Raw genomic sequence first — 13,009 nt, 5'->3', positions numbered from 1 at the left:
TCATCTCTGCCTCCCGGCTTCCTTCAAGTTCCCTCAAGTCAAAACCCTAACTTCTACTGGAAGCTTTTTCTGATCTTTCTTAATCCTAGTGCCTTCCCTTTGTTGATTATTTCTTATATAGCTTGCTAATTTGTAGTTGTTTGCATGTTGTCTTCCCCATTAGACTGAGTTTTTTGAGAGCAGAAACTGTCATTTGCCTTCCTTTATATCCCTAGTACTTAGCACAGGCACATAGTAGGTGCTTAATAAATGTTTATTGACTGACTAGTACAGGGTTTTGTTATTGTGACTATTAACCTAATCTCCTTCCATTTAAAGTTGCACAATCAACTCTTTAAAGAAATGGGGGAAGGAATGGCTGAATTCCCAGGTTCTGTTTAGGTGGATGTCGAAATAGTTCATCTTTTTTCTTCTTTTGGTATTTCTATAATATGTATCTGGAAACAGCCCTCTCTGGGCCCCATCCTCCAGTGTTTGCCTTCCTTTATTTTCTCTGCACAGCTCTGGTACTCCTTTGCCAATTTAAATAACCATATCCACCTTCCTCTAGCAAGAGAATAGATCTGCTGCTCAGTGGGTTTTCTTAAACCTCTACTTGGGCGAATCATAATCAGAAGTCCAGTGGGCAGGATGTACATAAATATAATTTCTTATTAGATGTTTATGAGAGTTTGACATATTTAGCAGATTGGCAGATGCTGTACAAGATAGAAAAGAAGTATGAATACTGAAAGGATAGTTTGGTTCCTGAAGTCCATTACTCAACTGTTCCAGGAGCCAGTGAGGTATTTATATAGGCACCTTTATTATGTGTCTGTTATTGAAATCAACAGTAATTCCATGAGTCAGTGCCTGCAGCATCAATGAGGTAAAGGTTGTAGGAGAGAAGAGGGTGCCTGTTGGGGAGGGAAAAAAAATGTCGAATACAAATCTGCATTCTTTTCATTTATTAGCTGTGTGTTCAACATGATTGTGGCTAAATCATTTATTTTATACTGGGAACATTTGCACAAGTGTTTAACGCCAGTCCATTTAGTAGATTCTGCCATTTCTGAGCTGTTTTATTTTTACAATGCAGGTTTTCTATTTTGAGTCCAAAGCATCTCTAGTTTGAATTCTGCCCTTGCTCTCCTTGCCCTCCTCCTCCTTCTTCTTTTCTGAACATGCTGGCCCTGAAATCAATCAATAACCCTCATGTTAGAAGCTGTCTTCAAGGGAATTGATAGACTTCTAAATTAATAAGTTATAGCCAACTGTCCTTCCCAGGTTGAGGTGTATTCCTGCATAATTCAGTCCTGGCTGATGTATTGCTAGCCCCCATCCTTAGAAGAGGAAAAGAAAGGTGTAGAGAGACTTAGAGACTGTAGTACATTGGGGTTAAACCTAATTAGAGGCCACAGGCATTTTGGGGAGTGGGGAGGGGAGTAGGCATACAAACCAGTGCTTTCAGTCAAGTGTAGAATTATTACCAGAAGAACATTTTCCCCATAGGCAAAAACAGTAAATGGGGTGGAAAGAGAGGGCAGTGGCAAAGAGGATAATCTGACCTCAGGTGTATCAAAAAATAGCCTTTTTCCCAGCACCGTTCTACCTGGGGGAGGTCGCATCCAATAATGACCTGGGCCAGCAGAGAACCATGAGGTGAGGTACAAGGATAGAAGTCACTGCTGGAAATATGTACTTTCGTCCAGGGGAAGAAATACCTCCACACCTGTGCCAAATATCAGCACCGTAGTGCAAAGCCCCTTTTGCTACATGCTAGTTACGTTGCTAATTGAGTGGCATCAATGGCCAGCAAACACACTCATCTTTCACTCTGGGGAGAGATGGAAAGAAATCAGGGGAATCAGGTCGAAGTGCAAAATCTTTTAAGAGCAAAGTAACCCCATATGTTTCATTATGCTTTCCACATTTTTTTAGAGTTTCATGTTTCTGTAGCTGAGAAGGGAGTACAATACATAGTTTAGACATTCTTCACACTCATAAATAGTGTGAATCAGGCTGCACTAGTTGCAAGGAACCATAATTATAAACTTATCATTCACAAAGCAACAGAGCTTCATGTTCCTCATGAAGGTATATTTTGCCTCACAATCTTTTAACAGTTCAAGCAGAGTTCAGGTATAAATACCATGTTTATTTGAAAGCATCCTGAAATTTTAGCCATTACATATTTCTTAAACTTGGTTTCACAGGGCAGCTAGGTGGCACAGTGGATGGATTGCTGGGCCTAAAGTCGGGAAGACTCATCTTCATGAGTCCAAAGCTATCTTCAGTCACTTACTAGCTGTGTGACCCTGGGCAAGTCACTTAATCCTGTTTGCCTCAGTGTCCTCATCTATAAAATGAGCTAGAGAAGAAAATGGCAAACCACTCCAGCATCTTTGCCAAGAAAATCCTAAATGGGGTCATAGAGAGTCAGACATGACTGAAATGACTAAACACCACCAACAACAAAACTTGGTTTCATTTAAGTGGCATGCGCCAATGGCCAAAATGCATAGAATCTTACTATAAGCAAACTGGAGCACAGGGGAGAGAGAGGATGGATAGATTTGGGAATCTTCCACCAAGAGATGATAATAAAAACAATGGAAACTGATGAAGTCACTGAGACCATAGAGAGATGATCCTTAGGCAACACCAACAGTTAAGGAATATTTGTATGCCTTTGTAATGTCTGCTCCCCACAGTACAATCCATCCTCACTTCCTCCTTTTACAATTTTTAATTTCCTTCAAAACTCAGCTCAAGGACCACCTTTTACATGAAAACTTTTCAGGTCCCCACAGCTGCCCCCTCCCACAAAAAAAAAAAACCTTGTTTTCAATCTAAATCTATCTTGTACATCTTATGTATGTTCATTTTCTATCCTCTAGTAGAATATAAGTTCTTCGAGGGTAGAGAATGTTTGGTTTTTTTCTTTATGTCCCCAGCACCTGGTACAAGGTTGATTGAGTGATTGCTATAACATGTGGCTTCAGGAAGACGGAGCAATTGCTGATACCACACATTTAATGGAGAAAATGCTTAATATATTTTTCAGAGAGTGTGTGATAAGGAAGAATCTTTGACTGCCAAAATCTCCAGATCTGACATCACCTATTTCCTGGAAGAATAAGGAAAAGATCATTTATTAAGAATCTTGGAGATTCAGAAACATTACAGTATTACAGGCATACTCTATAGAACATTGGTTGGTTGGCAGAAACACTTTTGGTAAGATAACATCGTTAGGACCACTCAGTTCCATTAAAACAATGTTATAAGTGAAAGATAAGAATAATGTAATAAATGGGATATATACGAGTAGTGTTACAGTAGCCTTTCATGATGTTACTGTATAGTTTCATTATGATAGATTAATTACATTGTTAGAAAACAATATTTGTCAAGGCAGTGTTACATGGCACATGCCTGTACGTAGGTGATTTTCATTTTGTTGTTCAGTCATTTCAGTCGTGTCAGACTTGTGACTCCATTTGAGGTTTTCTTGGCAGAGATACTGGAGTGGTTTGCTATTTCCTTCTCCAGCTCATTTTACAGATGAGAAAACTGAGGCAAACAGGATTAAGTGACTTGCCCAGAGCCACACAGCTAGTATGTATCTGAGGTTGGATGGGAACTCAGGTCTTCCTGACTCCATTCCCGGTATTCTCTCCACTGCTGTACCCAGCTGCCCATTACTGGGAAAGCTGACCTTTCTATTGTATTTCTCCAAATGAGTGCATGTGTCACGGTGGGCTTATGAGAAGACGTGACCACTTATTCATAAATGTGACATAGGTGTGCAATGTGAAATGCATACCTTCTTTGAATGACTGTCTATACATATTGTCATGTGGCTTTCCAAAGACCCCTGAAAGAAAAAAAAATAGTAACTGAAGGTCTACAATAAGGAATGAATTTTTAAAATAATGAATTTTCTTTCTTTTTTACAATTCTATTTCCAAAACTAATTATTTATTAAGAGGTTGTGTGTTAGTAATCAGCCATTAGTAATTCAAAGTTATATGTTTCATAAGCAGAGCCAACTGGCTATTCTTGGGATGCTACCCCTAACAAACCTGAGCCAATAATTACATCTCCTTTCCAGGAAATGAAGACCATAATTAAGTCCTTTAAGTTTTTGCTCTTTTTCTTGAGTTGCTAATTCCCAAAGCCTTCTTTTATGCTGTGGTAGGCACTGCGAGTAACTATTTCCTGTAAACATGGCAAGGAGACGTGATTGATGACAATGATGATGATGATGATGATGATGATGATACTTAAAGGTTTGCAAAGCATTTTCCTCACAACCCTGTGATGTATTGTTAATCCATTTTATAGATGGGGAAACAGAGGTTCAAAAAAAGGAAAGTGGCTTACCTCATACTCATTTCTCCTAGGATTGTTTTGAGGATAAAATGAGACAATGATTATAAAAAAGACTTTATAAATGACAAATCACAAAAGACAAAGGAGGTGTTGGGATTAATTTCTACTTTGTGGCACTCTAAATGGACATGCAGTTTACATGTCATTATTTCTCTTGAGGCTGACTTCCTCTTCTGGAGGAATCAGTTTCTCCCCATCGTGCAGAATACTCTGGAAATTGCATCTCTTCCTCTATGTCTTCAATAGTTTGTGCATGGTTAGACCCTGAGTCAGAGACAAGGTTAGGAAACAGCCCTCTCTCACACTGAAGCTGGCCAGACTTGATGAGATAGGAGCAATTCAAAAAAGTCACCAAATCCCAGAGTGGGATAGGATCTTTAGAGGTCTAATCAAATCTTCTCTTAAAGAGGATTCCCATCTTAGAGAGTCCATGGCCAAGAATGTTGCATCTTCCACCAGAAGCCAGACCGTGAATGGGGAACTCCTAACTGCCAACCAATCAAATCCAATCAAATGAACTTTTACTAAGTTTGGATCTACAATACATACCAAGACACCATGTTATGTGCTAGGGATACAAAGACAAAACAAAAAATGGTGCTTACCTTCAAGGAGCTTACATTCTATTGTGGGAGATATGAAAGATACGCAGATATGTTTATACACGATAATTTCAGGAGAGAGAGAGAGCATTAACTAGGGAGATCAGTAAAATGTCAAATGAGCCTAACCTTGAAGAAAGCTAGTGATTACAAAAGATGGAATGTCAAAGGAGTATACTACAGTCATGGAGGAGAAGCAAGAAATCGACTTCCAAGTTTGAGGAATAGCTGGTTGGCCAAGGTAGTTGGAATGTAGAATGATTAAAATGGAATATTACAAAATAATCCTGGAAGAACAGGTCAGGGCCAAACTGGAAAGGACTTTTAATATCAGGTTAGGGAATTTAAATTTTAACTTGTAGTCGCTGAAGATTCTTGAGCCAGGGAGTGACATAAGCCTTGTGATTCAGGCGGATTATTTTGTTAGCTGTGAGAAGGTCGAATGAGAGAGACGAAAAAAAATAAGGAATCCCATTAGAAGAATGTAAAGATAGGCCACACAAGAGGTGATACAGGTCTAAACTCGGGCAGTGATCATGTAAGTGGAGAGAACATGGAGGCAAGAAATATTGTGGAGGCCAAATCACCAAGATCTGATACCGACAATGGGTGTTAAGGGAGAGAGGAGTTAAGGATGACTGTGAGTTGCAAACCCGAGTGACGAGAATGACAACAGCACCCTCAACAGAAATAGGCAACTCTGGAAGAGTAGGTTTGAAGGGTGGGGAGGAGAAGACGACAGGTTCCATTTGGGACATATTGAGTTTGAGATGCTCAGAAGTCATTGGTGACATGGGACTGGAATTTAGAAGACTAAATAGGACTGAATATTAAGTTCCGGGAATCATCTAAACAGGGGTGATAATTGAAGTCAACAAGCTTTTATTAAGTAACTACTATATGCCAGTCACTTTGCAAAGTGTTGGATGGGAGCTAATGACCTCACTGAGAAAGATGTTTTAGAGGATGAGAGAAAAGCCAGCAGAAGGCCTTTGGGGACACCCAAGTTTAAGTGGCCCAGCATGGATGATGATCCTGCAAAGGATTCAGAGGAGTGGTTAGCCAGGTAGGAAAGCCAGGAGAAGAGCAGTGTCATTAAAGTAGGAGAGAGTAGCATTCATTTACTCATTAATTGAATAAGGATTTAAATTCCCACATGTGCCAAGCACTGTTCTAGGCACTGAGGTTATACAAACAAACCTGAAACTGACCCTATCTTTACTAGTGCTTTCATTCCATTCCATTGGACAGAAACACATGTACACAGAAAAATAAATACAAAATAATCTCTGGTGGTGGGGAGGGGGACAGGACACTAGCAACTGGGGAAATTGAGATAGACCTAATATGGAAGGTGACCCTTGGACTAAGCTTTGAAGGACTCTAGGGATTCTCTGAGACAGAAGTAAAAAGTGAGTGCATTCCAGGCATAGGGGACAGCCCACAGGGGACAGGAGATGAGAGATAAAATGCATTGTTCAAGAAACATAAAATGGGCAGTTTGGCTGGAATACAAAATATATGAAATGGAATATGTGCAATGGTAGGCTAGAACCCAAATGTGAAGGGCTTCAAATGTCAGAGAAGAGTTTATAAGTTATCCTAGAGACTATAAGGAGCCACTGTTGTTTCAAGAGCAAAGGAACCTCATCCTCAGACCATGTCACAATAGTATGATATACTGAATAAAGTGCCAGTCTTGGAGTTAGAAAGACCAGGTTCCAGCACTTCCTCTGACACTTATGTCCTATGTGACCATGTGTAGCCAAGTCACTTACCTTCTCTGAGCCTCAATTTCCTCATCTGTAAATGGGGTTAATCATATAGATAGTACTTGCCTCATAGGATTATTGTCAGGAGCAAATGAGCTAAGATAGAAAGTTCTATGAAAGCTTCAATGTGCTATCTAAATGTCAGTTGTTAGAGAAAGAGCTCAGTCATCAGTGTCAAATATTGCAGAAGGTCAAGAAGGCTGAAAACCGAGAAAAGACTATCAGATTTTGCAATTAAGAGATCATTGGTAACCTCGAATAGAACATTTTGAATTGATTGGGGAGATAAGAAGCCAGATTGCAAAGACTTGAGAAGTGAGTAGGAAGTGGAGACAGCTAGGCCAGATGGCTTTTTCTAGGCTTTTAGCCGTGAGAGGCAAAAAAGAGGATAAGACAAGAGCTTGAAGGGATCATGGCATGGAGTAATTTATCCTCCCATTTGGAGGTAGAGAGAGGCCTCAAATTAAATCCTTATTCAATTAATGAGTAAATGAATGCTACTCTCTCCTACTTTAATGACACTGCTCTTCTCCTGGCTTTCCTACCTGGCTAACCACTCCTCCGAATCCTTTGCAGGATCATCATCCGTGCGGGGCCACTTAAACTTGGGTGTCCCCAAAGGCTTCTGCTGTTTGTAAGCTTCAAGGGAGGAGACAATAGGTAGGAAGAGACTAAAGATTAGAAAGGGAGGGAATGATTGAAGAGGGCTAAGTCTTGGAGGAGATCGGAGGGAATGGCATCAAGAGCATAAGCAGAATGGTTCACTTTAGCAAGGAAATTCTTCTCTATCAAAAACTGGGGTAAAGGAAGAAAGAATCGGTGATGGTGTTGGTGGGGGTGGGGGTTTAAAGGCACAGAACAAGAAAATAGAAGGAGCTCTATTTTCTCAGTAAAATAGAGAAGCAAAGTCAGGGATGGGAATCTGTGGCCTCAAGGCCATATGTGGCCCTCTAGGGCCCTTGACTAAAAGAGCTGCACTTGAGGACCTAGAGGGCCACATGTGACCTCAGGGCCACAGGTTCCCCACCCCTGGGCAAAGTCCTCTGCTAAAAAGGAGGGGGAAGAGGATAACATAGGGGGCTTGAAAAAACACCAGAAGGTTTGGAACAGCTGGTTTTTGGAGTATAGTAAGAGAGCCAGTTGGGGAAGAATAAAAAGATTGCTGCATGTGGTAAGGCCCAGTTAAAATAATATAACATTCATTAGTAGTATGCTCATATAGCAGAGAGATGTGACTTTCTCCACTGGCATTCAGCATCATCTACATAGGCACAGAGATGGTGAATGATGGGAGTAACCCAAGGTTGGGGTTTCACAAGGCATGATTAGCAAAAGGACAAGAGTACAAGGGATTTTGGGGTAGAGGACAAGGTATAATTGAATTACTTAACTATAGGATCAAGATTGTAAAGGAAGGAAAATGAAGCCAGAGCAAGGACTAGGAAAGCAAGGAAAAGTGAAATACCTAGAGGTAGTAGTGATGATAAAGAAAAGGTTTAGGAGGACTGAGGCAAAGGGAGAGGTTGGAGGGTCTATACAGGTCAGAACTGTGGTCAAGCATAGGAATTACAGAATTCTGGATCATGGAGGTAGAACATTGTGCAATGGTGAGATCAAAGGTTGACTATCCCTATGTATCAGCTTTTTTTTACTGTAAGCCAGGTACTATTCAGCTCCTTGAGAAAGGAGGGAGAATGAGTTTGGGTACAGTAGAAAACTACTACCAAGATATGGATTTGGGTGACATAGAAAGGAGGAGAGAGTCATAAAGAGGAGAGGTTACAGTGTAATGGCAACAGAGGAAGGTCTGGGAGTAGCAGAGAAAGGCAAGAAAAATGCCGATTCCTCCTCCTGACCCAGCGTATCATAGTGAAGAGGGGCAGATGGAACAAAGTGGCGTATTCTAGGAGCAGCAAGCTTCCCATGGATGTGAGAGGACAAAAATGTGAAAATAATGCCTTCTACAGCAGCCCAGTCCACTTTTGGACAATGGTTTGCATCAGTGAGTGATACCACCTCCTTGTTTCTTCTTCCCTCCAACCTATAGTGCAACCTGCAGTTCCATACCAGTCCACAGTGTGGGACTTAAGGAATTTTCACAGTTTCTACAACTCAAGAATGACACTGCCTTCCCATAGCCTTCTATCCATTTACTGTTCTTGTTTCCGTTGTTCTAGGCTGTGGACTATGAGATGAACAGAGCTTTCATGCTGACTGTGATGGTATCCAATCAAGCACCCTTGGCCAGTGGGATCCAGATGTCCTTCCAGTCTACAGCAGGAGTGACCATCTCAGTCATGGACATTAACGAAGCCCCATATTTCCCTTCTAACCACAAACTGATCCGCCTGGAGGAGGGTGTTCCCATGGGGACAGTGCTGACCACATTTTCTGCTGTGGATCCTGACAGGTTCATGCAGCAGGCAGTAAGGTGGGTCCCTGGAAGAAAGAAAATCTTTGACCCAAAAGTAATAGCTCAGTTTTACCCAGCTATGCTAGTCCCTGAGGAATACCTTGGGAAAAGGTACTCAGACCCAGAGCTAACAGGTACTTTACCCACTGTAAAAATCAAAACCAATCTTGCTTCCATGGCTTCCTTCTCTTCTGTTGAGACACCATAGAGAAGGGTCCCAAGTGGCTACCAGAGAGTTCTTATTCACCAGACTCATGCTCCCCTAGGCTTAAAAAAAAAAGGAAGAGTACCTTAAGGGAAAGGTTACTGGTTATTTCCTGGTTGGCGGGAGCAACCCAGCCTTGGAACCCTGGGCAATCTACCCCTGTGCTCTGGGGGACTGATCTGCTGACTTAGAGCAGCCACCCTCAGAGTCTACACACAATCTTATCTTTACTTCCATCTCCAGCTGTGTGAAGACATACAATTCAGAGCCAGAAAGAAAGAGCCAAACTTGAAATAGCCAATGTGTTCTAGCCTCAGCTATGATATTGTGCAGCCCAGAACACATCACTTTGGGACTTTAATTTCCTTAGGAGTTTGGATTAGATGACCTCCAATGTCCCTTGAACTCTAATGCTCTATGCTAAGGGAAAAACGATTATTTTCTTTTCTCACACCAAAGATGAGGTGCAACCTTGATTGGATTTGAAAAGACTGTTCAATATGTGGTTAAATCTTGGAGAATCATACAACTTAGAAGGACTGAAACATCATGGTCAGACTAGGGCTGCCCAGTGACGGATGGATTCTTTAGCCATCCCTGGCTTGTGGAATGGGCGAAATTGCTAAATAGAAGATTACCAACATTTTCATTTACTGTTTGGGGGAGCGGGGGAGGTTAGCAAGAAAATTTCTTGTCCTTTACACACTTGAACTTCTTCCCTTCTCATCCAGAGGTGCTGGTATCCCTTTCAACTGGTAGAACATTGAGGAAAGTTCCTCCTTGAGTTTCAAAAGCCTTCCTTGTTGCTTAGTTAGATACTTCTATGGATCTGCAATCCCATCAATTTAGGTATTTTTAGGTACAGATGGCAACCCATCCTTGCCTTTGCATTCTATGCTACTCTTGCCTATGTCCTTCCAAAGTCCTCCATGACTATCCTATTTAGCCAACATGCTACAATGCTACGAGTTCTTTTAATGTTTGTCAATACCAGTACAGCACTCAAATTACCCATCTGTTGTCTCTCATTCTTGCTATATGACCAGCCTACTTTCTCTTCTTGTCATACATGTCCTCAAGAATGTCTTTTACAGCATTTCATTTCATACCACTGATAATCTGCTGTAGCTACATAAACCCCCCATACAGATTTCTATTGTCTTTTGGATCTTCTTAGATAATGTTTCTCCATTAATCAAAACCATAGAGCATTAGTATCAGTGCTACTTTTGCAGTAACCTGAACCTTGAGATCATTGATGGTACTTCACAATCTCTCAAATGATATTTGGCCCGATGTCCCATCTCATCTGGGGCCCAGCTCATTGTCACCCTGAAATGGAGCTGGACTGACTCAATGGGTTGCCCATTTCCCTCCGTCCTCAAGATCTTCTCTACTTATCTCAAGTCTTCGCTTCTCTAACTTCTTCCCTTATGCTTAAAAATGTTGATGTACAGATTGAAGCCCCTTGAATACCTTGGCTCTTAGGTCTTCACCCTCCCAAATTTCTGTTACCTACATTTTGCCTCTACCCTAGGCATTCACCAGAATGATCACAGCCTTGATCTTAGCATCACCTGTGATCCATCACTAATATTGAACTCCTAAATTGCTTTCTCTGATTTTAACTTCGTATCCTTCTATGTCTACCTCACTCCTCTCTTACCTATTCTTTATCCTTATTTTGGCCTCATCACTCCACCCCTGCCTGCAATGCCAGCCCATCATGCCTGCTCTCATTTCACTTTCCTCCCTTTTTAAGTCTTAACACTGTGGTTAACCAGTTTAATCACATGCTGTCCCCTTCCCTGGGAATCCTTTCTCCTCTTGTCCTGTTGCCACATGTGTCTTGCCAAATCCCAGCCCTGGGTTTTCTGCTACTATCTACCTTTGTTATTCCTATACATGTGTTGCAGAACACTGATGGAGAAAATCATGCAGTCATGCCAGTTAGGTCCATTACAAATTTATATTATCCAAGTTATAGGCCCTTGCTGCTGCTGTTGCTCAGCAATCCTCTTATTCATTCTTATTCATCCCTGATTCTCCCTCGCTTCCCCTTCCCCCCTCTCTCCCCCTCCCCTTTTCCCTCTCCCTCTCCATTTCTTCCATCTCTCTCCCTCCTTCCTCCCCTCCCCCCACCTTTTCCAAACCCTTTCTTCTCTCCTCAAACCTCCACTATCCTTCTACTTTCTCTCTCAGCAGAGGGCCTTGTCTTCTGGTTTACTAAGCACAGCTTGACATGAGTGCCATTTTCTTCATGGTTCAACACCTCAAAAACTTCCCTATACCATCAAGATCATCTAGTCCAATCCCTTTATTTTACAGATGAAGAAAGTGAAATCCCCAAAAGTCAAGCGACTTGCTCATGGTTACACTAATAAGTGTTTGAGGCAGGATTTGAACTCAGGCCTTCCTGGCTCCAAGTCCAGGAGTATGTGTACTACACTATGTTTCTCATTTGTCTAAGAACCAGCCTACCTAAAAATGGTGAACCTCATCAGCAGATTGACTAAAGAGAGATGTGGATTTTGGCCATAAACTTCAAAGACCATTTACTTACTACATCACAAAGGTTTTTTATCTGCATAAGTAGGGAGAATAACCCCATGAATATAATCCTCAGATTCTTGACATAGTCGAGCAAGCAGGCAGTGATGCTATCTCCCTGTTAGTCTGGTGGAGAAAGTCCTGAGTCAAAGGATTTGGGATGAGTGAAGAAAACTTTGGAGACAATCTAGTGCCTCATCCTTTCCCACTTCCTTAGACTATCCTTATTCCACCTGACCCAAGGGACCTGCTCGAGATCCCTTATAAAAGAACATGACCCAAGGAAGTACTGCACTGTCAAGTCCACAGAATGGCCAGCTCGGCCATTCAAAGAGACTCAGCAGGGCTGGAGAAGCCTCAGGCTTGTACAGTCTAGACATCATATCTGAAAGTTCCTCCCCTAACAACCTCCAGCCAGGGGCTGTTCAACTGCTCCAGCTGAAGTTCCCAGACCACACATTTTATGGCAAAATTGTTGTTTTGCCAGTGGATCAAGTGGCACATTTTGAAAACAAAGGCATAAAGCTGTTTACCTGGGGTTTATCGCAGAGAACAGTGCTTTGCCATAGCAGACTGAGGCTATTAAGTTCAGCTGAGCTTTTCCCCAGCACAGCTTTCTGAAATGCAAAATGAGATTTCTTTCCCCCTGTGGCTGACACAGCAAAAAGATGAGAGAGAAACTAGTCAAAGTAAGCCTGCAAAGAGAGGCAGATTTGAGAACCACAAGAACTGGATACAATCCTGAGTGTGTAAACGGGGTCCCTGCTTTACAAAATAGGTGTGTTTCTGAAAAGATTTTCATATAATTAACCATTATAAACTGCTTCTTGTTTTAAAGGTGCTGCAGGCACTTGGAATCAGGAAGACCTTGGTTCAAATCTCTCCCCGCTGCTATATTTACTAGTTTATATGACCCTAGCTGAGTCATTGAATCTCTGTGCCTCAACTCCTTATCTATGAAATGAAGGGGTTAGACTCAGTGACCTCTAAGGTCACTTAAAAATTCTAATTCTATGAACATTGATCGATTTCCAGTTTAATTCAAGAAGCATTCGTTAAGTGAGGCATTGTGGAGACAGAGATAACATGA

The 13,009-nt window shown here is 41.6% G+C and overlaps 1 protein-coding gene across 1 annotated transcript in view; it reads left to right on the top strand.

Annotated features, from left to right (window-relative positions):
* The window catches only part of CDH4 (cadherin 4), a 255,626-nt gene that overhangs the window by 212,582 nt on the left and 30,035 nt on the right, over positions 1-13,009 (top strand). Inside the window, exon 7 of the mRNA XM_036749894.1 lies at positions 8,929-9,182. Within this exon, the coding sequence (XP_036605789.1) occupies positions 8,929-9,182 (254 nt within the window). The remainder of the gene's footprint in view (positions 1-8,928; positions 9,183-13,009) is intronic.

Source organism: Trichosurus vulpecula, chromosome 3 (assembly GCF_011100635.1).
Source record: "Trichosurus vulpecula isolate mTriVul1 chromosome 3, mTriVul1.pri, whole genome shotgun sequence".
Classification (NCBI taxonomy): domain Eukaryota; kingdom Metazoa; phylum Chordata; class Mammalia; order Diprotodontia; family Phalangeridae; genus Trichosurus; species Trichosurus vulpecula.
The sequence above is the reverse complement of the archived record's forward strand: the minus strand, read 5'-3'. Positions and strand labels throughout refer to the sequence as shown.